Source organism: Vidua macroura, chromosome 1 (genome assembly GCF_024509145.1).
Source record: "Vidua macroura isolate BioBank_ID:100142 chromosome 1, ASM2450914v1, whole genome shotgun sequence".
Classification (NCBI taxonomy): Eukaryota; Metazoa; Chordata; class Aves; order Passeriformes; family Viduidae; genus Vidua; species Vidua macroura.
The window spans coordinates 117,254,090-117,280,185 of NC_071571.1; the positions used below are offsets into that span (position 1 = coordinate 117,254,090).

A 26,096-nucleotide genomic window follows, 5' to 3' on the forward strand; every position below is an offset into this window, starting at 1 on the left:
CATGCTTCCTGTTAGAGCAAAGCCTGTGGATTTACTTTGTTGTGTGCATTTTATCACGTATAAAAACCTTTGTTACATATTTGATTTGCCTTTGGATTTTAAAGCCAGAGGATCAAATAATGAGATTTCGGTCTCTGAGGTCTCTCCAGAAGAGCCTGGAGTTCGCACGAGTTCCCCACTAGAGGGGGATCACGGAGTCCCACAAGCCACACCAAAATCCTGATGTTAAGAGGGAAACGTGAAGGAAAAATTGGTTGTGGTGACTACAGTGGGGATGGCAGTGCTACATTCCCTTGGAGGTGAAGTCTAATGTGACATCTATCTGCGTTCTGACAACAGCACGCTTTCTCTAAACAGGAAATGCTGAACCCGAGAAAGAAGAAAATGAACAAGCATTTCAAATTGTTCAAGCAATGACCCCAGTTTATCCAGAAACAGATTATCCTATCTTAGGCAGCAGGTTCATTAGGGCACAGATTTCCCTATGATAAGGCCGCATCACCTAGAAAAATGACACCAAAACCTGTGTGTAATGCTATAAAACGTTAAGAGCTCTAGAATTAGTCTGTGCAGGACTGTGTATATATGTAAAGGTAATGTTGACACCCCCAGACTAGGTTCAGGTTTAGTAATTAACATCACTAAAAGTACTGAAAAATCAGCAATCAGTACTTTCTTGTCTAAAGGTTTCTGTAGGGTTTGTTTGAGGGTCTGCTTAAGGGCATTTAAATTAATAGGGTCCTTGGAACAAGATCCATCATTTTGTACTGGCTTGCTAACACCCAAAGTAGAATGAACTTCTGATCTGTGTTTAAGATGCTAGTGTTAAAGATGGCCATAATTACAGTGGAATGGTGATATATTTTCATACAGCAGGTTGCAAACTTGCTGTCATAAACACTGAAGAAAACAGGTAGAGAGCACTCCTAGCCCCATGATAGCAGATGACTGGGGAGTACAATAAAAAGTGGTCTGGCTCATATGTTCTTTCTACATAGCACCCCTGACTGGTACTGCTGACAACAGCACACTGTATGCACTGCAGTGTATTTGTTACATTCCCATGTCCTGACTCAAAGTGGTATTCAGAATTAGCTGTTCACAGAAAATGTTCTATCATTAGCAATTTACAAACTGAAATTAGAAAGGCAACTTAATGGAAAATAATAATTAATACCATGATATTTCCAAACAGCAGGCCAACGTATCCTTTAACTCTGTAAGACCATGCATGCACACTCAAATAATTAAACACATTTGGTTATGCACTTAAAAAAATTGAAGTCAAATTATTTCTTCTACAAAGCAGGTAAAACATAGCTAAAAGCAGGGCTGGGCAAGTATGTGAAAAAGTCACTCAGAAAGTGAGGTAGCAAGGAAGTAGTAAGTGTTTGTAGTAAAGTGTGTGGGTTTTATAAATCATGTTTTATCCTGCATATTTGTTGCTCTCTGGAGCTCTTCTGACTTTTGTGTGTTCTTTTTTATTTGTAATGTAACACCAGATATAAACATCAGACAACAGTTTTCAAAAAAAGATGGCAACAAGTCTACAAACATTACAAAATCTGAACTCTTGAGAGTACAGACTACAAAAAACATGGTCTATAACTCTTGTTAATATTTATGGGAATCAGATGTGCACAGAGGAAAGACCACAGCACTTTCACAAATCTTGAAACTGTCACTATGATATAATGCCCATGCGTATGGACAATGTCATATCCATGCCACTGTATCTCACAACTAGGAATAATCACAGAGGCTAACAATGTTCTGTATTTTAGTAACCTTCATTTCCACATTTATTTGAGACAGCTGTTTGAAAAGTGCTCAGTCACAAGGGGTGCCAGCCCCTGATATGAACATAACCATGCAGGGCTTTTTAAACAATCAGTTACAGTGCATTGGCAGCTTTCCATTGTGTGGTTTTCATTCAGAGTACAAAGCAGCTGCACATGTCAGTGTGGCAGGAAAGGCTCTGCTCACCTTGTCAGGTAATGTTTTGATACTTTGTAGTTATGATGGTTCTACACAGCCAAAATGAGTCAGCTATGCTGTTACTGATTATCGGTGACTGGCTTGACATGCCAGACAATATATTTTGACAAAATAATCAGAAAGCTATCAAAAAATCCTTAGCACTCAAAAAATCTACTTTTCTCTTGAAAAACCCATAAATTTGGGCCTTTTAACATTACAGCTGTAAATCAAAGAATTGTGGTAGCGGCTTCTTTAAAATCAGATAAACTGAAAACTCATGAAGGCAAATGATAATAAAGTGCTGATAAAGTTGATTTGCTTTGTGAACAGCTGGAGAAACTCTCCTACACAGTGAAGATTAATAAATCCTTCCAGGTAGCAGAGCAAACCCCCTGGAAGGATTATTCTGTATGCAACAAATTCTGAGAAACTTCTCAATTTTCATCCAGTCCCCACTCAACCAAAAGGCTACTGAACCAAATCCTTATTTAGGAAAAGCTGACAGACATTAGCAGGGGGCCTGTCTCAAAACAAGACTTTCTCTAAACGGAGTGAGATTCTGACTTTAACATCAATAAACATTTATCAAGTGAAAACCCTACCCCTTAAATCCATTCCTTTCTCTACCACAGAAATACCTTCTATGTCAATATGATAAGGTTTGATGGTAGATTTTTACACAAAATTGGAGTCCTGGGATGACAGATTCTAGCAGGAGTCAGTGTCAGTGTATATGATCTATCACATTCATCAGTTCTGGAAGCCAGTGTCTCAATAAAAAACACAGTTACAAAAATGTACATTTTTCCCCTGTCTGGGGCACTGACTACTCTGTGGAATTCTGCAGGGTCTAAAGCTCACTGAGAGCAAAAATGATCTTTTAAGCTCTGTTGATGACCTTACTTCATTCCCAGCTCACAGATAAAATATATAATGACAGGATAATTTATGTTGGAAGTCACCTCTGAAGATCAACTCTTTCACAGCAGCACCACCTTCAAAGTTAGCTACTAGTTCAAAGTCAGATCAGATTGTTCAGGTCCTTGTCCAACTAAGTTTTGTGTCTCTCTAACGATGGAGGGCTCACAACCTCTCTAGATAACCTGTTCTGTGCTTGACCTCCCCATAATTTATTTCTCCTTCTACCTAATCAGAATCCTTCTGTTGCAACCTGTGTCCCTTGCCTCTTGTTCTTTTGCCCTCCTCAGGATTCTCAGTTCGGGAGCCCAGGCATGAATTGCCTGTGACTGCCAAATCAGCATCTTGTGATTGACTCCCGAATGATGCCTCTTTCTCAAACCTCCTCAGTCATCCACTTGTTTGAATGACCATGTTTCACCTAAGCTTACTTTCAACTAAGCTTGCCTAACTCTTAAAGTGTCAGGAAAGTTGCTACTAGCTCTGTCCCTTACTGTAACCTACTGGTGTGCATGTGTCACCCAAATGTCAGACCCAGGCTAATTCCTCACAGGAAAATACAAACTGAAATAAATCACAGCTCATCATCTGTTATGAGATATGTGATTAATGGTATGAGGAGAAGAAATACTCTGCTCCAACATTTCTGCACTCTTGTATGATCCTAATGTTGCAAATTTGCTATGAACCTGCACAGTCTGGAATATCCTGCTACCATAAAAAGCAGCTCATATGCTATAACTCCTTTCTTTATGAATACTTACTGCTAAATGACTGAAACTCTAATTTGCTGTTCAGTGTGCTGTGTTTCCACTGGCTAAGTCAAGCAGTTTAGAACAGAGCACCAAGCTCACCCTCCATAGGAGTCAAAAGGAAATGTGCCAACAGCAAAAATCCTCCCAACCCCCCTGGCACCAGAACCAGGCTCTACAGGGGCTTGATAAAACCATTGGCAGCTCAGGCAGCGAGAGGCAACAAGAAACACCTGCCCAGCCTGGGTGTAGGTTCTGCCTCAACTTTATTGGCAACCATAACCCATATTGCAAGAGCTTGTGACACAGGGGATTATTCTGTTTAACAGGTTCCTGTTTGTGCTCTACGCACAGTAGAAGACCATAATTTTTAAATAATTCCTCTTTAGATCGATTGGAACATCTAATTGGGACACAATTGTCAGTGGGCCTGCTTGAAACTGTGCAGCTGGCACAATAAACTATTGCATTTTTTCCACTCTCTACACTCTTGATTGAGAAGCTAATTATTACAAAAGCTTCTTTCTTCAGTGCATGCTGCATCATGTGTAAATGAATTTTCTAGTAACCTTTGTTCCTTGCTCAGAACTAGGATATACATGCAGCTATTCCTTGTTAGCTGTGCAACCAGCTGTTACAAGCTCCAGAAAAGTCTGCTTAGTCTAATTATATTATATTATAGGAAGGAAGACGCCTCTTAACAAATGTCTCAAGGATGAGAGATTTGTCAGTGCTCTCGTATCTTCCCAACTCTTATTTCAATGCAATAGGCTGTACATCAAAATACTAGTAGGGGGATACTGCATCACGATGTCTTAATCAGAGGGGCACCTAAAACATGTCAGTCTGGAAATTCTGAACAGAATGGGTTTTGTGATATTTCTGTCACTGCTGAGGAAGAGTGTAGCTGAAACACTCTTTTGATTCCATAAACATGGTTTCAGGGATAAATCTATATCTCTAAGGTAAATTAAAGCAGCTTTATAATTCCTCTGCTACAGATTGTAGATATCAAAGGTTCTCCTGGACTCACCCAAGTTTGCCAGGGATCAGTACATTTCAGTTTCATCCACAACATGCCATAAGAATGGAGTAGGGAACAGAAAAATGGCTTACTCTGGCTACCTAACTACAGCCGGCAGGAAGGCTTTTTCCTGGATTGAGAGGGATGAAATGAAGCTCAGGATTTCAGCTAGTAATAGTGGAAGGCAACACAGCCTAGCTGTACAATAATGATGTGTAATTTCAACAGCACAAATATTGCGTAAGCAACATCTCAGGAGGACAAAATGTGAAAAAATTGTGTCTTGCTATTTTACATGTGCACAAGAATTTATGAGTTGATACTTGACTTGGCACTGAATTGTTTCAGGAAGCAATTGACTAAGCTGTTGGCAGTGACCATAACATACAGTAATTAAGTTCCAAATCCTCACAAGGGGACCAAACCAAGGATATGACCAGGGCACACAGCTTCCAGAAAAGTGATTAAAAAACCAGAAAGTTAGTTATTAACAGCCTGAAGGAGAGGTTTAGGAAAATAAAGTTAATGGAATTGATACAGAGACTGTTTGAAAATATCTTAGGAGAAACAGGAGTACGTGTACATACTTCATGCCACAAAACAAAGAAACAAATACCCATGAAGTCTTAATGGTTAAACATTATATTTCAGTCAACGTAAATATGCTTCCTATGTAAATGCAAATGCAAACAGAAGCAAATTACTAGATCATGAACTCTGTGCAAAATGAAGAAGAGGGTGAAAATGTCATTAGGTTATAAATTAGTGCACTTGGTTTATGCTTCCATGCTTGAATTCTTCAAGGCTTCCATAGTGGATAGGTGACAAAATGACACTAAATTTCAGTATAATTTAAATGCTCTTTAAAATTCCATACATAGATCATTGTAATGAAAAAAATCACATAATGGAAATCTTTGCCCATCATTGAAAGCAACACTAAGTTCACCACTAAGAGACATAAGTTCCAATGAAAGCAGTTCCAATGAACACAGATGACAACACTGTTAGCATTAAAAATCTCCTGATTAATATAATGTAGGAGAAGAGAAAGCACAGTTTCTGCTCAACTTCTGCTTTCATAATTTACTGAAAGTCTTAAAGATCGAGCAGATCTAGTCTGCGCATTAATCGTCAGGCTCCAAGTATGTTCAGAACAAGATGACATTCCTTGAACAAAGAAGTCTGTAATCTAAGATCAGAGAAATTAGGTGCACGTAAATCAAGATGGAGCAGAGCACAAGGTATCCTGGAGATACTGTTCAAACAACTTCACAATCACAGAGTGAAATACTACACGTTTCAGGTCAAAAGCTAAATTCACAGCTAAAACATGCTGAACATATGCTTGACTGGAACACCAGGGTGGTCCAGAACCTTTGCTGACTAATGGTCTCTTCTCCATGAACACCTTTGAAAGAAGAACAGCTGTAAAACAGTTATTTTGTTGAATCATAAAAGGAAAGACTGCAAAGACACCTTTCAAAATCTATTATCTTTCCAAACAAGCCAGCCTAGTGAAAGCAGAAGTAGTCTAAGCAATTGTGTGGCATACCTTCAGATGTGCTACACAAAAGGTAACGAACCCTGGGACTATTGAATTAATTGCAGCATCTCAGGAAACACTACTGCAGTTTCTTTTGGCAAACTCACTAAAGAAGTATCTACATAACAAAATAATAAAAACATTGCAACATCTAATATTAAACAGGAATCTCTGTTCCCTTTGAAAAGTCTAATCACATGCAGCATCCTCATTTCATTTTACACAAAGAACTATTGGTTCATTTAAAAAATGAAATTAACAGCAGGAAGTACTGATGTAAATGGAAAAACTCAAAACACGACAGCTACAAAGAGTAAGCTAAAATGAAAAGCAATGGGAACCATAAAAATCCAACCAGCACTCTTTTTTTCTATTCTGGGAAAATAAGCCAGAAGGTCTAAAAAAGTGGGGGTGGGGGGGAAAAAGGGGAATCTTTATGGTTAATGCAACTGCAATGTAGATGTTTTTACCTATCTCCTTGTTTGCCCACAAAAGCTGCTGACATGTAACATTAGCTTGCCTGTTCCTTAGGAAAGTCAGTGGCAAAAACATCATAGGGTGTAGGGGAAACTGAGGATACATAATTTGTCATCTGTATGTATTTTTTTTTCTTCATGTTTGAAATCACAAGCACAGCTTATGTGTACTGGCACTCACAAGAGATTAAAAGAAAACAGGAATTAATTAAAATTAACTTTTTTTTTAAACTGTAATGTAAGTATACAGGCTAAAAGACATGAAAAAGACATGAAAAGACTGGAAATGTCCTTGTCTCTATGCTGCCAACTTTCAATATCAACCTAATGGTAAGAAACTAAACAGCTACACAGTTATTACTGTCAGATTCATAGGTCAGGCTCTTCACTGTGCCAAGTTTCTGCTCAGTGTGCGAAGCAAGGAGCACCACAGAGCAGCTTATTGTTCCCTACTATGTTTGGCCCCAGCAAACACACAGGCTGAAGTGCCCTGGGTCTGCCTTTACCTATGCTAACAGAAACAAATATACTTTCAAGCCTTTCTCTTTCCTTCCTTTGAAATATGAAAGCCAGGAAGGAAAAAGCAAGGGTTCTACTGCAAGATTCTCCAGCCTACCTTCACTTTGGATTCTTACCAGCCTGAGAGGGTGCATGTGCATGTCTGCATGTGCTTTTATAGCTCCACAGTTAGATAGTGTGAAGCTTGGAAAAAAGACTGGACCTTGATGGATAGTTGATTACATTATAGACTAACAATGTCATCAAGAAGACAGAAAACACAAAGAGCTATAAGTTAAGCATTTAATTCTGGAAGTGCTATATATATCACTAAGCATTTAATAAAAGCATGTCCAGTTCCAAAGTGTTGCCTGGTTGCCTGCAATCTATTGTCTTGGATTTAAAACCAGACTGTTCATATGTGGAATGTTTTAAATCCCCAATTTAATTTTCAATGGTAGATTCTCTCATGAAGGCAGAAGAGAAAATACTCCTTCCCTGTTAATTTGCCATGTTTTGTTAATAACTGATTTGTGTTCCACAGTTCTCTGTGTTTCAAAGGTAATGGTCTGTTTTAAGATACGAGAATTTGCAGCTGCATATTATCTTCTTAAGTCATAATCTTGACTGCTATCCAGGGAGCAGTTGTTCTTCCATAATACACTCCTCTAGGAAACTCAGGCAGGTTTTTGTTTTCCTGTAATGTTGGCTAAGCTTCCTTTGAAATAATAAACTTTGTTATGCTTCTCCAACAGTTTTCTCTTGAATTTCAAGTTCACAGATTGCATAATAGCATGCTATATTTTTCTCTTCCATAGCTCCATGAACTCCACAAATTTTGCTAAACTTTAGCTGTTTCCCAGTTCAGTTCATTATGTGGCTTAATGCTAGGACAGTAAAGTCAGGAATGGCCAGTATCTCATTGACAACAGTGTGTAATGTGACAAACAGTGTGGCCTATGGACTAGGGCATCAGATAGCCCTGTGGTTAAATTACTGAAACAGGATTTACAACCCAAGTTAGGTATTCCAACACTACAGTGTCTGAAACCCTTACTAGATTTCAAGCATTTAGGAATCATGAGTCAGTTCTCCCCCACTTCTACAAAAGGCATCATGTGTGACCATGGCCAAACAATTTAATCCCTTTGAACTTGTTTCCTATCAGTTCCTTGACAATAGCAATAGAACTCATCTCCCTTGCACTGATGTTTTAAGGATTATATTATTTGTGTTTGTGATGCACTCAGGCACGATAGCAAATACTTCCAGAAGCCTCCTAAGGTTTTCAGATCTTACATGATCTACAAGTTTCATCCTTTACTTCTTGAGGGGCATGAGTGCACTATTAGCACAAATAACATGAAATTTGGGGCTAGCATCAAAAAGCTATTACTTCTGGTTTTTAGAGTATTTACTTATGCATTGGGGCCAGTCTTGGAACTGGTCCTGACTCAAGCATGCAGTATGGAAACCAACAAAATAAGGACTCTCCTTTCCTCTTCTTCAACAAGTGATAGGTTTTAGATAGCAAAACAGTTATGCCTAGTGGTTAGGGCAAAGTGCAAAGGAAAACCAAGTAGGAAAACCAAGGCAACAGGAAAATGAAGCAAAATACATGCAGAGTGCCAGCAAAGACCATGGCAGAAATTAGAAAATTATGTACAACTGAAGCAAATCACAGCAAGGGCACACAGCCAATAAAAATGGCGAAGACTTGAGCAGCAATCTTGTTGAGCTCCAAACTAAGTTTAAATCCTCTTCCCATCTGCTAAGAGACTACAGAATGTCTTCTCCTACATAAGTAGCCACTCTGTTAGAGCTGGAGAACAGAGTTTTCTATAAGGGTTGTCTGGTAGCAACCTCTATATCCATGAATCCAAGCACTGTCAGCTAGACAGTTGTGTAAGAAAGTAGAGTAAGGAGAAGGCAAAGCTGTAAATCTGCTCGAGGAATGGAAAAGAATTCCGTATTTTTTAAAAGTGTCAGAGGCTGTACTGTTGCTACCACAGACAGGGTATACTAAGAGCTCTTCTGTCCAAGGTTACATGCCTGCCTCCACAAGGATGCAGTGCCACCAAACAGGCTGCAACTGAACATCTTACCTTAGCCCAGCAGGGCTGCAAGAAAATTTGATGCAGGCAAAACACAAAGACTACCTGAAGCTTCTGGCAGAACTAAAGCAATAGACTGAGATTAGGTGGAACAGGGAGCCCAGAGAAGGGCTCCTCTCTCCAGTTGCTCCTCATTTTCTTCTCATTCTCTTCTCCTTCACCCAGCTTTTCTCCTCTTGCAAATTTTTTCCTGCTAGTTTGTCCTGTTCTGCTCAGTCATTTTTAGTTTGAACTATTTATTTCTTCAATGAATACTGAAATTCTCCATCCTGATAGAAGTTACTAATCACAGATGATTGCAACCACCACCTCAAAGGTGGTTTAGGTGCACATGGGCCACAAAGCTTCTCCACACAAAACTCAAATGAGTCTTAAAAACAGACAGAAAGATAAAGAGGCTTCAGTAAACACTATTAACACCACTCCTCTTTGACTTGGTGTCTGGCAGCTCATACATCTTCCAAAATCCAATAAATATATTGTAGATTTTGCACAGAAGGGTAGCACATTTGCAACCTCTAAAATTGTGTACCTTTTTCCATGGGGCTTAACTTAATTTTTTTTCAGTTATTAGACAAGATAAAAGCATGTTTGTGCAAGTACATCATCCCGTTTTAGCACCTGCTTTCAGGAATTCACACTAGAAAGCACATAGGTACATTCCTGAAAAATTAAAACTATATGTGAGTGAGCAAAACAAGGGCCAACTGAAGCCCATATTGGCAAATTACCCAAAAACAAAATATACTCCAGAGACTGCATGTGCCTACTTAGGTCAAATTAACCCTCAACAACAATAAAAACACAACACTGAAAGAACTTAAAGCACTAGCAATCTCAGGAGTCCTAAGCTGATCATGTGTGGTTTTACAATTATGGTAATTTTTTCTTAATTTTTCGTTGCTGGTTTCATGTTTCCCTGTACATTGGGAGGAGACAAAGACCTCATAGCTTTGTCCCACCACAAAAACTCCAAAGAGAAGTCACATCAATAAGGGGATTGCAGAATGTATGATACATAAAAAAATGCAGAAAAATACTTAAAACACCTGTACATTTGGGACTAGGATCCCACATAACACAATTCACTGACAGTCCTGGAATTGGTGCTAAGATCAATTTTGCCCACAGAGTGCTGTGTAAATCTAAGTGTTACTGTTACATTCCTAAATGGCATCTACACAACATGTAAAAAATTGCTTTTGTAGAAATCACTGAGATTTAGAAAACAAAACTGAAAACAGCTGTTTAAATATTGGCACAATTTTCCTGTATTTTTCCACAATTCTGTCCTCAAAATTTAGATGTTGTCCAATGAAAATATCTACTTTAAACAATTACTAGTCTTATTCATAATCTGACAAGGATATTAGCTATTACACTAATGTCATCATTTCCTTATAAGGCACACTGTGTTTAATCACAGCTAAGAGTGTTCACCTGCAATGATTCCAAAATTTAGAAGATTGTCCAAGACTATTAGCAACAAGTTAATATTCCAGCAGAAAACTTGGACAGTGTCTGAGCAGAGTTTCAGACTCCAGTATGATGCTACATAAACTCTTCTGGAATCTGTTCTTTTTGCCTCCCGTTAAATTCATAGATATCCTTCATTCAAAGGTCTTGTGCCAATATGAGTGGAATTAATTATTTTTTCACAAGCAGGCAATCAGTGCAACCAACTAAGGCAACAGGATTTACTCTCTGGTTTCTCTTTTAGAGTTTATTACTTGGACCACAGTCCTAATAAAGAAACTACTGTCATCATGGTTTGAATTCTGCTTGCCATTCACACCTACCCAGTCCTTCTGCAGCTTGTCAGTCTTGGAATAAAAAGGGAGACACGCTGGCAAGCACACTGTTTCCCATGCTTTCTATTATAATTACAAATACTCTGTTTTATTTTTTAGTCCAGATAAGGTAATAAGAAAATAATTAAAAGAGAAAGCAAGGTAAAATAGCCTTTGCAAAGAATATTAAAAGTTGGCAAAAAAATAAACTTCTGTGTGGAAAGCACGATGCTTTCTCTCCAGAAATGCCAGCAAGGGGATGCACTGAGTGCAGATATCTGATTTCAGAGCTAGGCATGGAGAAAACCCACAGTGAAAACTGTACAGGCTTTAGCAGGTATGTGTAATGTTAACAGCCTCACTTGAAGCCCTAAAGCTTTAACTGTGTTAGATGAGTTCTTTAGGCACCATTTCTTGTAACAAAGGAAAACATCATGGTTTAAATCAAATTGAGGGTAGGATATGTGTTTTGCACTGTTACCTTCATTGCAGCAAGTATTTCAGTTACTCTGAGTCTACCGAATTAGTTTTCATTTTGTTTTCCAACAGAAAGGAATAGTTTTTATTCCTGTCCAGAGCTGATTTTGGTCCTTGCAGCAACTGTATTTTCTTCTGTTCTACTCAAAAAATGTAGGACAGACAATAATATCCTGCACATCTTGGAAACATTTTCTAAATTATTTTCTGCCAACCCACTTCTACTGAGAGCTTTCACGTGGTTTGCAGTTAATGTAATCCTACATTTTAAAGAGGATGGATTACAGAGAATTATCCTCCTAGTTATATTGCAAATGGTGAAAGGAACCTTTTTATTTTCCCTGATACAGTTTTATTTTAGAGCAGCGGCCTGGAAACAACTGTGCCTTTGTGGTCAGTTTGTGCCTTTGGTCACATCACCATTTGACTAACTAAGAGGAAGAGATAACTTTAAGGCCCCTTTATATTTTTCCCTGTTTCCCTTCACTTCAGAAGTAGTGAAAACATTTTTTTCCCATAAACCTGTATTGATGCTATCATATGATGTACTTTCTCCCACTAAATTTAATTTCTTTTTTGTCTGTAAGTTCATTCAGCCTGGCACTATTATATGCTGTGTTTATACAGAGATCAGATACAATGGGAACTCATTTTTAGCTGCTCCCATTTCACTTTGTTAACAAAAATAAATAGCAGCAATTTGCAGTTCTTGTCCTCTTCTATCTCCCTGTTATATTCAGAGGTAAGGGAAAGAGTCAGTTTCATTAGTTCTTCATTTGCTTTTCCTCCTTCTCCAACCCATACTGTTGGCATCAAGAGGAGGAATAAAGATGCTAAATAGTTCCTCTCTTTCCTACACCTAAATCAGTTTCAGGTAAATAAAATGTGTAAATGTGGATTTCACTGCTTTGTGTAAATTTGTACTGTAAGGCACAGATATTTGGTATCCTGTTCCATTTGCTGGCATGAAACAGTCTCTCAATGTTAAGACCTTTACTAAACATTTAGCATATGTCATGGCCAATGTATCTTTGGCCAAAAGGCAAAGTAGTGCTCTTTTAAATGAAGTAGAAGTAGCTGGTGAGAAGGATTTCTAGAGAAAGTCACACAAATGTTTCCTTCAGATTCCTGCCCAAAGGGCAAGAGCGGTCTTCATGCTCCTTTTTTCATGAATAAAAGAGAGGAGTACTGGTATGTACAGCCCTCTGCTTTTCCTTGGTTTAAGAAGAGGTGTTACCGTATTTCCTTTTGACAAATATTTTTGCTTTGTCCTGCTTTCCTGGCTTATTGCAAACACAGATTTTTCAGTGAAAATGAAAACACTGGCATATCACTGTCTACATTCTGGTTTCTTCAGTCAAGGAAGGTGGAAAACACATCTTTGTTGAACCTCATATAAGAATTAAAAAAACCAAGCCTCCAAGCCACATGAACAACATTTTTGGACAATATGTATTAACTCAAGAAGCTGTTCCAGAGGTTACACAAGCTTTGTAATCTACCCAAATTCACCATGAGACTATATATCCTAACCACATGCAAAGGCCCTGGCTGTGTAGTAAGAAGTAATGGATTTTTGCACTAAGAAACATGGGATATTACCCAGCTAATACAGGATAGTGCCTAACTTCTTTTATAGAAATTATGGTACCAAAGATGAAGAGACTAAGGAAGTAATTGAAGATTGGCCTTCCAAACTTTGAAAAATTACACTCCTTTTCAAAATATTTTACAAAGGTCATTACACGATCTGTCATTACATGATCTGAAGCTGTTTCACAACTATTTTGTTCAGTGTAATAAAATAAAGCTGTATAACCTTCAGCCCTAAAAATACCAGACTGCTGCTCCAGTCAATAATTAGTGTCAGATAGTCATCTCAGATCTCATCAAACTAAAAGTTGATTTTTGTAGAACTGCTCAGTTCAGGTTTTAAAATAGAGTAGTAGAGTGCGTAATCTAAGCCGACCTGTTGTGTTGTTAATATACCCACTTAAACCAAGCACTTCCATTTTCATATTATTGCTTATCTCCTTGTTTTCCTCTCACAAAGAGAAGATAATCCCTATCATTTGCCACAGAAATGATTTCTAGTTCCTTAGGAAGATGACCTACTAGATTTGTTACACTTGAAAAAGACCCAAAACTTATGCACTTGGTGCACGACACATTCCTAGGCATCCACTGATGCACAAACAACTGCCAGCTTATTTTGTGTGAAAGCATAAACTACACCAGATTGCTTGGATGTAGCCAAAATAGGCATCAATTGCTGTTTGTGTTCAGTAACCAACAAACTTAGTTCTGCTGATTAGAGCATGGTACTTATAACACCAAGATTGTGGGATCAATCCCCATATGAGCCATTTACTTAAGAGTTGGACTGGATGATCCATGTGGGTCCCTTCCAAGTCAGGGTATTCTGTCAATCTGTGAAACCCAGTAGAAATCAAGGCAAATATACATTCCAAATATGATGATTTCCAGCAATGACAATGTCAAAAGCTAAGAAAATAAGATTTTCTGGTCTGTTAATCAAAGCTGCTGTTAAAAAAAAAAAAAAAAGTCTATGCCTGGAATGGAAACAGCAAATCCTCCATTCTGGAGTGTCAGGTGTGCTACCTAAACATTACAGTGGCCACAAGCACCCGTTTTATTATTGCTCAAGTATAATATTTGATTTGGACAAATTGAGAGGGAATTAATATAACAGCTCTTTGTGCATATAGCAGAAAGAAATGCAGTTCATCTGTCAAAAAAATAAAAAATTGCTCTGCACTTTCTTGCAACTTGGGGCAGAAGATGATGAACTGGCCATTTTCTGCCATAAGAATTTATCTGTTTACAAAATAAAACATTCACACTGTACTTAAAGTGTATTATGGGCCAGTTTTTTTCTGCTAGAGAATTTTTGCATCAGTAATTATTTCTCGGAAGTTAGAGTTTAATTGAAAGCTGCTTAGATGCAGGAAACAGAAAAACACTGGCTTGCTCACCTCCAGGTGATGTCTTCAACTGTGCCAGAATTCTGTTTGTGCAGCTGCTGTACTGCTTTTAAAGTAGCTGAAGAATGAAATCCCTTCATGACTTATTAAGTTTGTTGTTTTGTATCTCTGGGTCAAACATATTTTTCTCTGGACTGATCTGGAGTAGATAATTCTAGGTTTTCTGCAGATTATCAATAGACTGTTCCCACATACCACCAAGACGGTTTGCAAGTGATCTTTAATAAACAAAGAGATGGGAAATCCTGATAGATTCCCAAGTACAGTTCTCAGCATAGCCCATGTCAGTATTTCTCGATCACCACATACTGGATCTGCCTTGAAGAAAAGCACTAAGCAGAGCTATTTTATAATGAATTGGCTACTTCCTGCCTCAGGGGAACACTGCAGTATCCTGAAGGTCTTACTGCCCATATAAATCATATTGTACATATTGTGCCAGGCAACCAGGATGCAGAAGTCATTGCCTTGTTTTCCCTTTGGTTTATGAGTCTTACTCATTCAAGCAATTCTGCATTTCCAAAAACTGCCTGGAATCAACCTGCAGAGGGGATCTACACATAGATGTGGTACTTAGGGACATAGTTTAGGGGAGGACTTTGGCAGTATTAGGTTTATGATTGGACTTGTTGATTGTAAGTCTTCTCCAATATAAATGATTCTATGATCTGACTCAATTCAACCTGAAAACTCCAAATGATTAAGTTTACATATGGGGGGGTTGTGACAGACCAGTGCAAAATAGCAAATAGCAGAGACCAAAATCAGACCCACACCTCTTAAAGAAAGTATTTGAACAACCCTAAGAATTAGATGTATGATGTAAGTCCACAAGATTTTTACACTTATTTCTGCAGTAGTTGCTTTAATATTGTTTAATATTTTTATAATATTTTATACTATTATATTTATATATTTATAATAGTTATAATATTGTTTAATATTTTTATATTCTTTTCCATAAGACAGTTCTATTCCAGTAGTCAAGCATTCATGAACACTATAATAATAAATTTCGTAACACTGAGCACAGTGAATAAAAGAAACCGTTTCAGACTCATGAGGGATTATGATAGATAAATAAGGCAAAAATAAATTAAAGAACTCAAAAAAAAATCTTGAGTTTCTTTAAAACAAATAGTGCACAACAAATGAAATAACAGATGCAAAGCTGAAGTCACCAAACGTAGGGGTTGGTATCTTTTAAAAGTAGTCTTGCAACCCAGGGCCTAAGGAATATTCCAGGCCATTCCTTGGCAGCTGTAAGCAATGAGACAGTGGTAAGTGAAGACAAACCACTGATGAAGGGCAGAAGAAATAGGACCAAGCATTTTGTGCTACCTATGACACAAACCCCATAAGGAGCTGAATTTTTTAAGACTGCATTATCAATTTGCTTTTATTTCAAAATCGTATACTTTTTTCAGATCTTGCAGAACATACAGAGGACTATCACATAATCTTCAATTTTCAAGTATGTAAAGCTATTTCATGAACAAATCACTCTACACTTACTCCAAATTGACCTAAATTGTTATTACTCACCATGGAAATATTTCCAGTGGCTAGTTCTCCCCATCTATAGCTATTAGTCAGGGTGGCATAGGAAGTGTTGAAATGGCAGATCTTGTTAGAACACTAATAAGAAAGAAGTTAATAATTCTGCAAGTTAACTTTACGACCAATTAATCATACAGTGTGATGAGTGCTGGAGGCATTCTATTCCAGATGCATATCCTAATTTACCTGCACTAAAGCACACCCCAGGAAGCTAGATTTGTGGTTGAAATATAAAGCATGCAGAGCTAAAAGGAAGTCACTTTTGGGCTACCAAGAATTCAGGCTATGAAACAAAATCTTTTGCATTTCACGGGCGTTATACAATGCAGAGCACTCTTACCTCCATGGGAAAGGCCTTAAAATTAACCGTGTGTTCAGAACCACGCTGGTTTTCTCTCCCCCAGTGAAATCGAACATCGTGTAGTTCAAACTCATGTCCCCGAGGTAACGGCCCCCCTATTAACACTGGGAAAGAAGATAAATGGTAAAGAACTTGCCCTTTGAAGCAGACAAGCCACTGAATATGTTCTCCAAATACAGCAAGGAGTTTGTGGCAATCTTCTATATTATTAGTGGTACCAGAGAGGAGAAGAGTTAAGTTCACAGACTTGTCACCTTTACTTCTGAAGAACCTTGCAGGTACAGAACAAGAATTGAGGCAGCTACAGAAAAACAGTAAAACTGCTGTCATACTGAACTCTTTGTTTTATGATGCAGAACACCAAATAAAAGCACTGTACCTTTACCAGTCAGAAGAGGGAATGTTTATTTGTCTTATCAAGACATTAACTGTGTGCTCTAAACAGATGGCAGGGGTTCTGAATTGAACTGGGAAGTAACCTCCATGTTGTCCAAATGTTTAATCTCCATCACCTATATTTACTATGGGTCACAGAAATGGATAGAAAACTTTTGATAGCAAATATTTTGCTGGGTAAAGGTATCGTATACCACCTGTCAGGCTTCTGAGATACTGCACACCACCACACCAAGATATAATAAAATCTACACACTGGAGCAAATCCAGCATACGTCATTTACTTAAAAACAGCTTCTAGGCAGCCATGGGTTTTCCTTACTTCAGTTTTTTAAACATCTGGAACTTCTTAAAAGCATCTGTCTGCAATCACAATACATGCACCAAAAAATGTATATAGTTGCTCAGTACTTTTGCCTTAATAGAGACTTCCACCAGAAGTAGTAAAAGCAAGCAATTGTGAGGCCCAATCTGGTATGGAATTAATAAACGGAAACATTTCGCCCAGGGATTTCTGAATCTGCTTTAGATCAAATATTACACCACAAGCTGGAGGTAACTTCCCACCAAAATCATTGAATATTGGCTTCTAGGCAGGGCTGAGTTTTATTTAATGGCATTCACAGTCTTCCCCAGAATCCATTAAATTCTAGCTTGCGTTTCATAGACTTGGAATTAATCTTTTACAATCTCTGATAATTGATAAGGATTATTTAACTGCATGAAATATAGCCTTAGGGAATTAGTTCCATAATATATAGCTATTTTGGCACACAAACTATACCACCTGAGTTTGGAGCACAAGAAGCAGTATAATACTAAAACATAAGTTAGCAATTGAATCATATTACTATTGTACAAACACAAAAACAAAGGTATGAAACTGTAAAAAAAAAAGAAAAAAAACAGATCAATTATTGTTTTCATAAGCAATTACACTGGAGGAAGAAAAGTCAAATATTCCAAATAATCTTCCTTTAATAATTCTTCACAACTAATCCAACAGCCATTAGAGTTTCTAACATGAAATGTCCTAAATATAGTTATAGTTTTCTCCTTAACCTTGCTTTATCTATACTCCATCTATACCTATATCCCCTAGAGTGAAAATCTACAAATCCAATGAACACTCAAGGAATAAACTAATTGAAGTATTTAAGAAATCTGGACAAACAAAAAGAATCATGATACTCAATTAGTTCTTAATTAGGAGAATAATAATAATAATCTAAATCAAGAACATTGAGTATTTTCTGTTTTAAAACATTTCTCTGAGAAAAACTGTAACTACAAAAAATGTTTTTTGTATGATGTAGTTCTGGATCTCCAGGAGCTTCAAAGAGTTTCTTTCCAAGGCTTCAGTTAGGACACTGATCCCATAATAAAACTATTTCATAGCTGGTCATGGTTCTTCCACCTAATGCACCACACGTATTCCACTATCAAAATGAAAGCAGCTGTGAAAATGTTTGCAATTAAATAATGAACAGGATTTGGGAATTTCATATAGACTGTGTGTCTTGAATTAAAGGATAAAAACATTCACCAGTAATGACAAATTTATTTTTGATATTCATCTTAATCAGATTATGTTTTTCCATAAAGCCCTTTTTCTTTGACTGCTAACATTACAGTAGATGAGGATCTCTTGCACATTAATTGGACAGAGTTTCAAAAGCATCCAGTGCTCAATAGTTCCCAACAAAATAATCTGCGTAAATGGATATGTCATCAGAGATCTCCTGTGAGGAAAAGAAACTGTAGGAGTTTCTGCAATCCTTGAAAAATGGCCAGAATACTAGGCCATGTTCAATCACAGCTTATTAACTCCTTTCTCCTCTTGGTAGGTTTAATAAATGTTGTCCCTCCCAAATTATTCCCAGTTTACAAAGGGAAAATGGGAAACTATGTAACGTTAAATTTAAGGAAAAGCTGAAACAAAACCAAGAGTTCCTAAATCATAATTCCATACTTCAGTCATAAACTTTTTCCCTATTTGACATTTTTCTTATAATTCAAGACACATCTGTCTGGCATCACATTGCAGTCAAGTGTAAAGAAGTCTTTCCTTTTTTCTAATTCTCTTAATGGTTTGCAAAGGCATTTAGGTGTGTTGGTCCTGTCTTATTAATTATCACTACTAAGTTAGAAACTGCCCTTGGGAAAGGTAGGACGGATGGAAAGAGTTGCATTTTGGCATGCGAATGATGAGGTCACTTGTGGGCACTCTCACTTCCTCCACAGGAGAATTCAAGAACTCCTGATCCTGCAAGGAGAACCTTATCCCTTGGGGAAAAAGCTCTGCTTCTGATGAAGGCAGTAAAATGGATTGGAAGTATAACATTTCTATCGCAAATCCGCAAAATTCCATGGAAAAAAAAGTTCTGTGTTGAAAAAATACATGGAAATTATCACAGAAAGGAAATTATAAAGGAAAGCATCATTATTGAGATAACAAACCCTTCCTTTTTAAAAAACTGTGTGAAACTGAACTGACTCCCTCACTTAGCACAGCTGTAGTCCCCAGTACTACTGAGTTCTCAGAAGAAAACAGAAGTTGGAATGTCTCATGGTTTGACAATGTTCAGCTGTTTAAATGCCCCCAAAGGGCTGTTACTAGTTAAGACTGGTTGGAATAACATAGAGGCTCTTCCAAACACATGGTAAGAACTACTGCAGTGCTGGAAAGTAAAATGGACTTTTTTCCTCCCTATTTTCTTGTCTCCTTCATACAGAATAGTTTACCCAGATAAAAAGTCTGGATAAAATATTGCAATTTCATTCATGTTGGAATTGTTACTTTTATTATTTTCTTCTAAATCACATTTGATGTGTGACACCAAAAATGTCACCCTTTAAGAAATGAGGACTGCCTTCTACTTGGTCCTCATCAATATTGTGAGCATGTATAACTGGTGTATCTATCTTAAGCTGTCCAGTTCTGTAGGTAGTATTCAGAATCCACTCAAGTTAATGGGAAAAAAGCATTTTTAACTTACATGGTCTTTGAACCATGAACAAATCTTGCCAGCTGTACCGAACAGTTTGGCACTGCACTGTCTTAGCAGCAGTCTGTACTGCTTCTGAGTGCAGACAGCTGTTAATGCCAGTGAATTGGATACCACCACCACCACAAGAAGAAATTCTGGACATGTTTTGAAGCAATCTCACTGACCATCCAGTCTGGCATCGAAATCTGCAACTTCCATTGCAACACCTGCTCCTCTTCCTACCAAAGTCAACAGCAACACTCTCACGGAGCATAGTCCATGCTGAATGGGCACAACTGCTCTCAGCTGGGAAAGGCTGCTTTCCCTAAACTCCGGGACATGAGTACAGTGAGTCTTCAGGCAACACAACCTTTAGCCGGGAAAATCAAGGCCATGTTTCAGCATACCTGATTTTGACTTCAGGGCAATCTGAATCGAATGCCCGTCGTTGATCACTTCGCAGTCACGACACACCACGTAGTTCGGTGACAAACGCACTTCCAGGAGCGAGGGGTCATATTTAGCTTCTCTTGAGTTCAAGTTAATGGGCGACTGGTACTCCCCGTTAGCATCGGGGAAAATCAGCCCCCACTCCACTCCTGAGGCACAAGGAAAAAGCGGTTACGGGGGACCCGGCACCCCGCGCTGCGGGTCAGACAGACCCTGTCCCCGGCCAGGGAAGGGGCTGCTCGGCCGGACCCGGCGGCTCCGCGGCCGCCGCCCCGCGCTGCCCTCCCGCCGGCGGGGATGGACCTCCTGCGGGACGGCTCTTCCCCGCTCCCGGCGGCTCGGGACGGCCGCAGAGCGAACCCCGCTGTGCTCCGCCACTGAAATTCCCACACCGCCGCCTCCTCCCCCGGCAGCGGACAAAGTTTCTCCCCGGCGGAGTTGCCGCCCGCTCCTCACCTTCCTCGTAGCCCCACTCCGGAGCCTCCTCCCGGCGCGGCTGGGGCTCGGCGCCCTCGATCAGGCTCCTGTCAGCCATGGGCGGGCGCCCCGGGAGCGGCCGGGCGGGCTGCGCCGAGTGCGAGCGTGTGCGGGGCGAGCCGGGCTGGCGGCGCTCGGCTCCGCGCCTGGACCTCCCCCCGCCCTCCGCCCCCGCCCGCGGGTGGCGGCGAGAGCCGGGGCAGGGCCGGGGGCGGCCGCCGGGCAACACCGGGAGCCGGTCGCTGTCCCAGCGAGGCGACGCGGCACGGCGAGCGAGAGGTGAGGTGGCAGCGGGCGTTCCCGGCGGGACGCTGCTCCTGAGCCTCCCTGCGTCTTCCTCGCCGTCCTCCGCAGGCTGCTTCACTAGCCCGGGTGGGTGGGTGTCTCCACAGCTCCCGCTGCCCCTCCAGCTGGGCACAGGCGTTCTGTGCACCCAGGGACACCCAGGGAGAGCAACTTTAACAAGGCGAAGGGCAAAGCCCGGCCACTGGGGAGGAACAATCCAGGCGCCGGGACAGGCGGGGGACTACCTGACTGGAATGCAGTTTGGCATTGGGTGAGTGGTGGATTCCACCCACTGTGGGTCCTGGTGGGTATCAGGTCAGACATGAGCCAGAAGTGTGCCCTTGCCGCAAAGAAGGTGAACGATACCTTGAGCTGCATTACGCAAAGCAACTCCAACAAGTCGAGGGAGGTGATCCTGCCCGTCTGCTCAGCACGGATGAGGACACGCCTGGGGTGCTGGGTTCAGATCTGGGCTGCTCCGGTACAGAGAGACATGAACATACTGGAGAGAGTCCAACAAATGGTCATGAATATGGTTAAGGTGCTGGACCATCCCTTCTGTGTGGAAAGACTGAGAGAGCTGGGACTGTTCAGCTGAGAAAAGGACAGGTTCAATGGGATCTCACAAATAGCCGAAGGGAAAATGCAAAGAGGGTGAAGCCAGGCTCTTCTCAGTGGGGCCCAGTAACAAGAACAGTGGTCATGGGCACAAAATGAAACATGGGAGGATTTTTTTGAACATCAGGAAACAATTTTTACTGTGAGAATGACTAAGCCCTAGCACAGGCTGCCCCAGGAGGTTGGGGAGTCTCCATCCATGAAGGTATTAATGTGAACACAGTCCTTGTTGTGGGCAGCCCTGCTTGAACAGGTGATTTGGACAAGATGATGTTCAGAAGTTCTTTCCAACATCAGCCATTCTGTGACTCTGTGTTTACTCCTCACTACTGAGCACTGTGTCCCTTCTGTGGAGGAACAGAAACCCTCAGTGAGGATAAGGAAGACATCAAGTAAGGAAGGGAGCCCACTTCTGCCCTTTCTGTCCTAAAGGAAGAAGTGTGGCATCAATTCCTACTGCAAATTATTCAAAAATGAAGGGTTTGAGGAAATTCTCTCCCCAAGATGAAGATGCCTCAGTTCAAGGTTATGAAAGGACTCCTCATTCTCCTTTGAAAAAGCCATGTATGGAACTAGAGAATATTCATTCTGTCAGGGGAAAAAGGGACAGAAGGGACCTCTGTTATAGAGGACTCTTCTAGGCAGTGGCCCAAAAACTTGCATCAGTGACAGGAAGAGAAATGAGAATGTAGTACTGGCAGTCTGCAATCCCTGACAGCAATCAGAAAAGGTAACAGAGGCTGTCAAACAGTGCTGCTATAATGGTAAGAAGTGCCCTTTGCTTACCATCCTAGTCACTTAAAGTCAGTGACCAGACCTTCCTGAATTCTCGTATCCCAAGATGATAACATCTTGATCCTGTGCTGTTGATCCACAGCACAGGTTTGATCTCAGTCTGGAGCTCATTGTGCTTAAGTGATCACAGTACCTGTGATTCCTGTGCAACACTGACACAGGAGCAGAAATTATCATCAGTGTGCATGTGAGATGAAAAAAGCAGGACTCAGATGAAACTTCATTAATGAAGCAAGAGAGTACTGGTTCATGAGCTGCATGCAAGGTGAAAAGAAAGTAGGGCAAAAGAAGTAGAGTTTACTGGGTTGGGTTTTTTCAAGAGCAGAGAAGAAACATGGATTTCCTTCTGCAATATCATCCTACCCAAATTACAACATGGTGCAGTTTATTGAGGAAAAAAAAAAAAACCCAAACAGACAGTTTTTATATATTGAGCACCTGACAACAGTACAAAGAGAAAACTCAGATATTTTTAACATGCATTTTAGTCACATAAGGTATCATGTTGTATATGCATACCCATCTCCCATAGCCAATTGGCTTTATTAAGTTGTTAAGTTTTATAATCTATTCACTTCTAAAACACATGCTAGCTGCTTCTATTAATGTAGACTCCTTTGAATCATTGTTCAACCACATGGGGAAAAAACAAACATTACCCAAAATTCTGGTCCATCTGACTGGAAATTCATTTTCTTCTAAAAAGGGAGTCTTATATTTTGGAAACAAACCAAACAGTCCTAGGAGGCAGGGTTCATTCCCTTAATCCTTGAAATACAGTATTTCATTCATTCATGTTCTCTATTAAGTCCTTTCCTGCAGTAACTTTCCTGTGGGATGTCTGTTCTCAAATTACATGCTTATGAGGGGCAACTTTATCATACCTGTGAGTTCCTGTCTTGCAATAAATACTTTTCATGGCTTTGCCATGTATTTGTTGCCCTTCCTTTTAACCTTTCAATTCTTTCCATATTCCTCTGCAAAACTAGGCATGGCAGGTAAATCCTTGCTGAATAATTGACATCTCTTTATTCCCATATGTCTGCTGAGTTTTTGTGCAAATATTCTGTTTCTTTCTTAGTATCTGTCAGGCATAGATTAGAGAATCAAAAGATTAAATTCCACTGAAGATTCCTGGGACTACTTTAATGGTGAAGTATGTAAGTAACAAAGGAGTTTGCTTCTCCATAAGGAAATGGAGCATGGGACTAAGCCCTCACATTAAACTCCAATGATAAATGTGGATATTGACCTTACAAAAATGGATAAAGATGAATGTGGATATTGACCTCTGCACAAACCAACTCATTCGTTTATGGACCCAGCTTCAAGTAAAAGGGCTGAAACAATCAGGTGGAGATAGTGGCATGAGCTAAGATTTGTTCAAAATCAGTGGGATTTGATCTCCTTTAATGATGTAAGCAAATGTAAAATTGTTTGTGTAGAAGCTCCCAATAGTTGAATTTACAATGAAAATATGTTAAATATATAACTATAATGCATATAAATGCACTCTTTATTCTGTAAAAATGCATTGCCCATGATGTTTGCTACATTGGCTCAACACACTGAAAAATCTATACACAGGTATAGTTATGGCCCCCAAGCTAATATTAAATTGTTGAGCAAAAAGTAGGAGAAGTTCAGCCAACATGAGCTTCATAAGTGACATAACACCTCATCAACAGAAGCAGGAGCAGGCAATCTCTCTCCTGAATCCTGGTTCACCCTTTGATTCTGTGGAACATGCTGACTTCTTGTTTAACTGGGATTAATGATCACACCCTTTGATAGTACCAGGAATAAAAAGCTCAGCACAGATCCAGGGCTTAATAGTTCCTCTTTGAACTCACACAACAGTAGTTCAGAAGCAGTGTAGTCTCTGACATTTCTTTTGTCAAACAAGATATGGCATTTTGAAACATGCTTAGTATAATACTTAATCCTGGTGAGATCCCGAGCAACTGTTCTTCTGTTTTCTATATCTAGATATACTTTTTTGTTCTACATTGTTTTTTTCTTTTTTCAGAAAATATATCTTCCACAAACACCTTTAAAGGTATATACTGGGAAAACTGGGCCTGAACCAATATTCTCCGTCCAAATGCTGAAAAATTTGTATGTGACAATTCTCATTAATGACTAGCAACGTTTTTAAAGAGGTTACATGTCCACAACTTCACTTACTGCTTTCATCCCTCTGAAAAGGGAGAGTCCAGTGCAGAGAACTGTACAGGTTACTAAGAAATCTATAGGAAAAAAAGAAAAACAGAATTACATACAAGTTATTTTAGACTATACATTCCTACCTGCATGATTCTTTGCAGACACAGAACTGGCAGTTATTTCCTTGGTGCAAGGGATGAGAAATTCAGACTCTGAGATGATCATATTTCCTGTATTGTCCACTTTTTTCTTTATTATGTTGCTGCCAACATAGAGTAGGTGAGAGCATGCATGATTTAATATTTTGATAAGGAAGGAATTGTTCTATGGCATATTAAAGCATTCCATTTTGGGTAATTTAAAGTCTATTTATGCTTCTGCAAACCAGATCTCTGCTCTTGCCAAGGTGTCCTGAAGGAAGGCAATGTCCATACAGCAAGACAGGCAGCTGAAGGGACCTGGAGCATCTAGTTTTTCCAGTGAATAGGGCTTCCTATTTTTCTTCCTGTGTTGACTATGAGGTTGAGCAGCAAATATCTCCCACATGGTCTTGTTTCTATCTTTATTTCATGCCAGATTATGCTCTCAAAGAACTTTGATTATTTTCCAAGTTTAGAAGTGTAAGTACAGAGTTTCTGCATTTGAACTTTAAAGCACAAGCTTATATGTAACAATATTGAAAATCTCTCTGCACGTTTTAAAAGGAACTAGTTCATTAGAAGGAATAATATTCCAGTATTCCTGGAATTATAATATTTGCCTATTTTTATTTTCTTCATCTGTAGTTATGCATTACAGAACGGAAAATTTGGTTGGGTAGTTCAAACAGTCCAGGATGAAAAGGTAAAGGGAGACCATTTCCAATAAAGAGGCCATTTATAGCAAAAATAAACCATTCACAGTGAAAGACACTGTATCTTTGCAAGTCAGGTTTACATTGGCAAATGCCATCCTGCAAACATTGCAAAAATATGTCAGCTGAATCCCTATTTCCCCTTACATCTACACCAAAGGGTGGTTTCCATGGCCTTGTGTGTTTTTATGGTCTGTAAGTGTAAATTTGTCCTTCCTGGTTTTGCCAGCTAATAGGACAGCAGACTGGCCCTAAACACACTTCACATGCTTCACTTCACAATATGCAATGCATGGTTTGGGTGAGGAATTTAAAGATCAACATGCCGATCTGCAAGTGTGTACAGACATTTTTCTACAGTATAGTTATAAAACTTTTACATGCACAAGAGATGAGGGGAAAATGGGAGCAAGCCACAAACCTATGGATATAATTGGTGTGTATTCTCCCAGTGTTCAAATGTGTAAAGCAGGACTATTATGGCTGCCCATGAGAATTTAGACATACAGCTTGAGGACATTAAAACTACAGGGGGATAATGTCAAGCTTTTTAAAGAAAAAACAA

General features: G+C 39.5%; 1 protein-coding gene across 1 annotated transcript in view; it reads right to left on the reverse strand.

Moving 5' to 3' along the window:
* CA8 (carbonic anhydrase 8) overlaps nt 1-21,084 on the reverse strand; it is a 48,620-nt gene extending 27,536 nt beyond the window's left edge. Inside the window, exons 1-3 of the mRNA XM_053995353.1 lie at nt 20,794-21,084; nt 20,295-20,486; nt 16,481-16,605 (exon numbers count right to left, since the gene is read on the reverse strand). Coding sequence (XP_053851328.1) covers nt 16,481-16,605; nt 20,295-20,486; nt 20,794-20,872 — 396 coding nt within the window. The 5' untranslated portion in view covers nt 20,873-21,084. The remainder of the gene's footprint in view (nt 1-16,480; nt 16,606-20,294; nt 20,487-20,793) is intronic.
* Nucleotides 21,085-26,096: the final 5,012 nt, after the last annotated feature.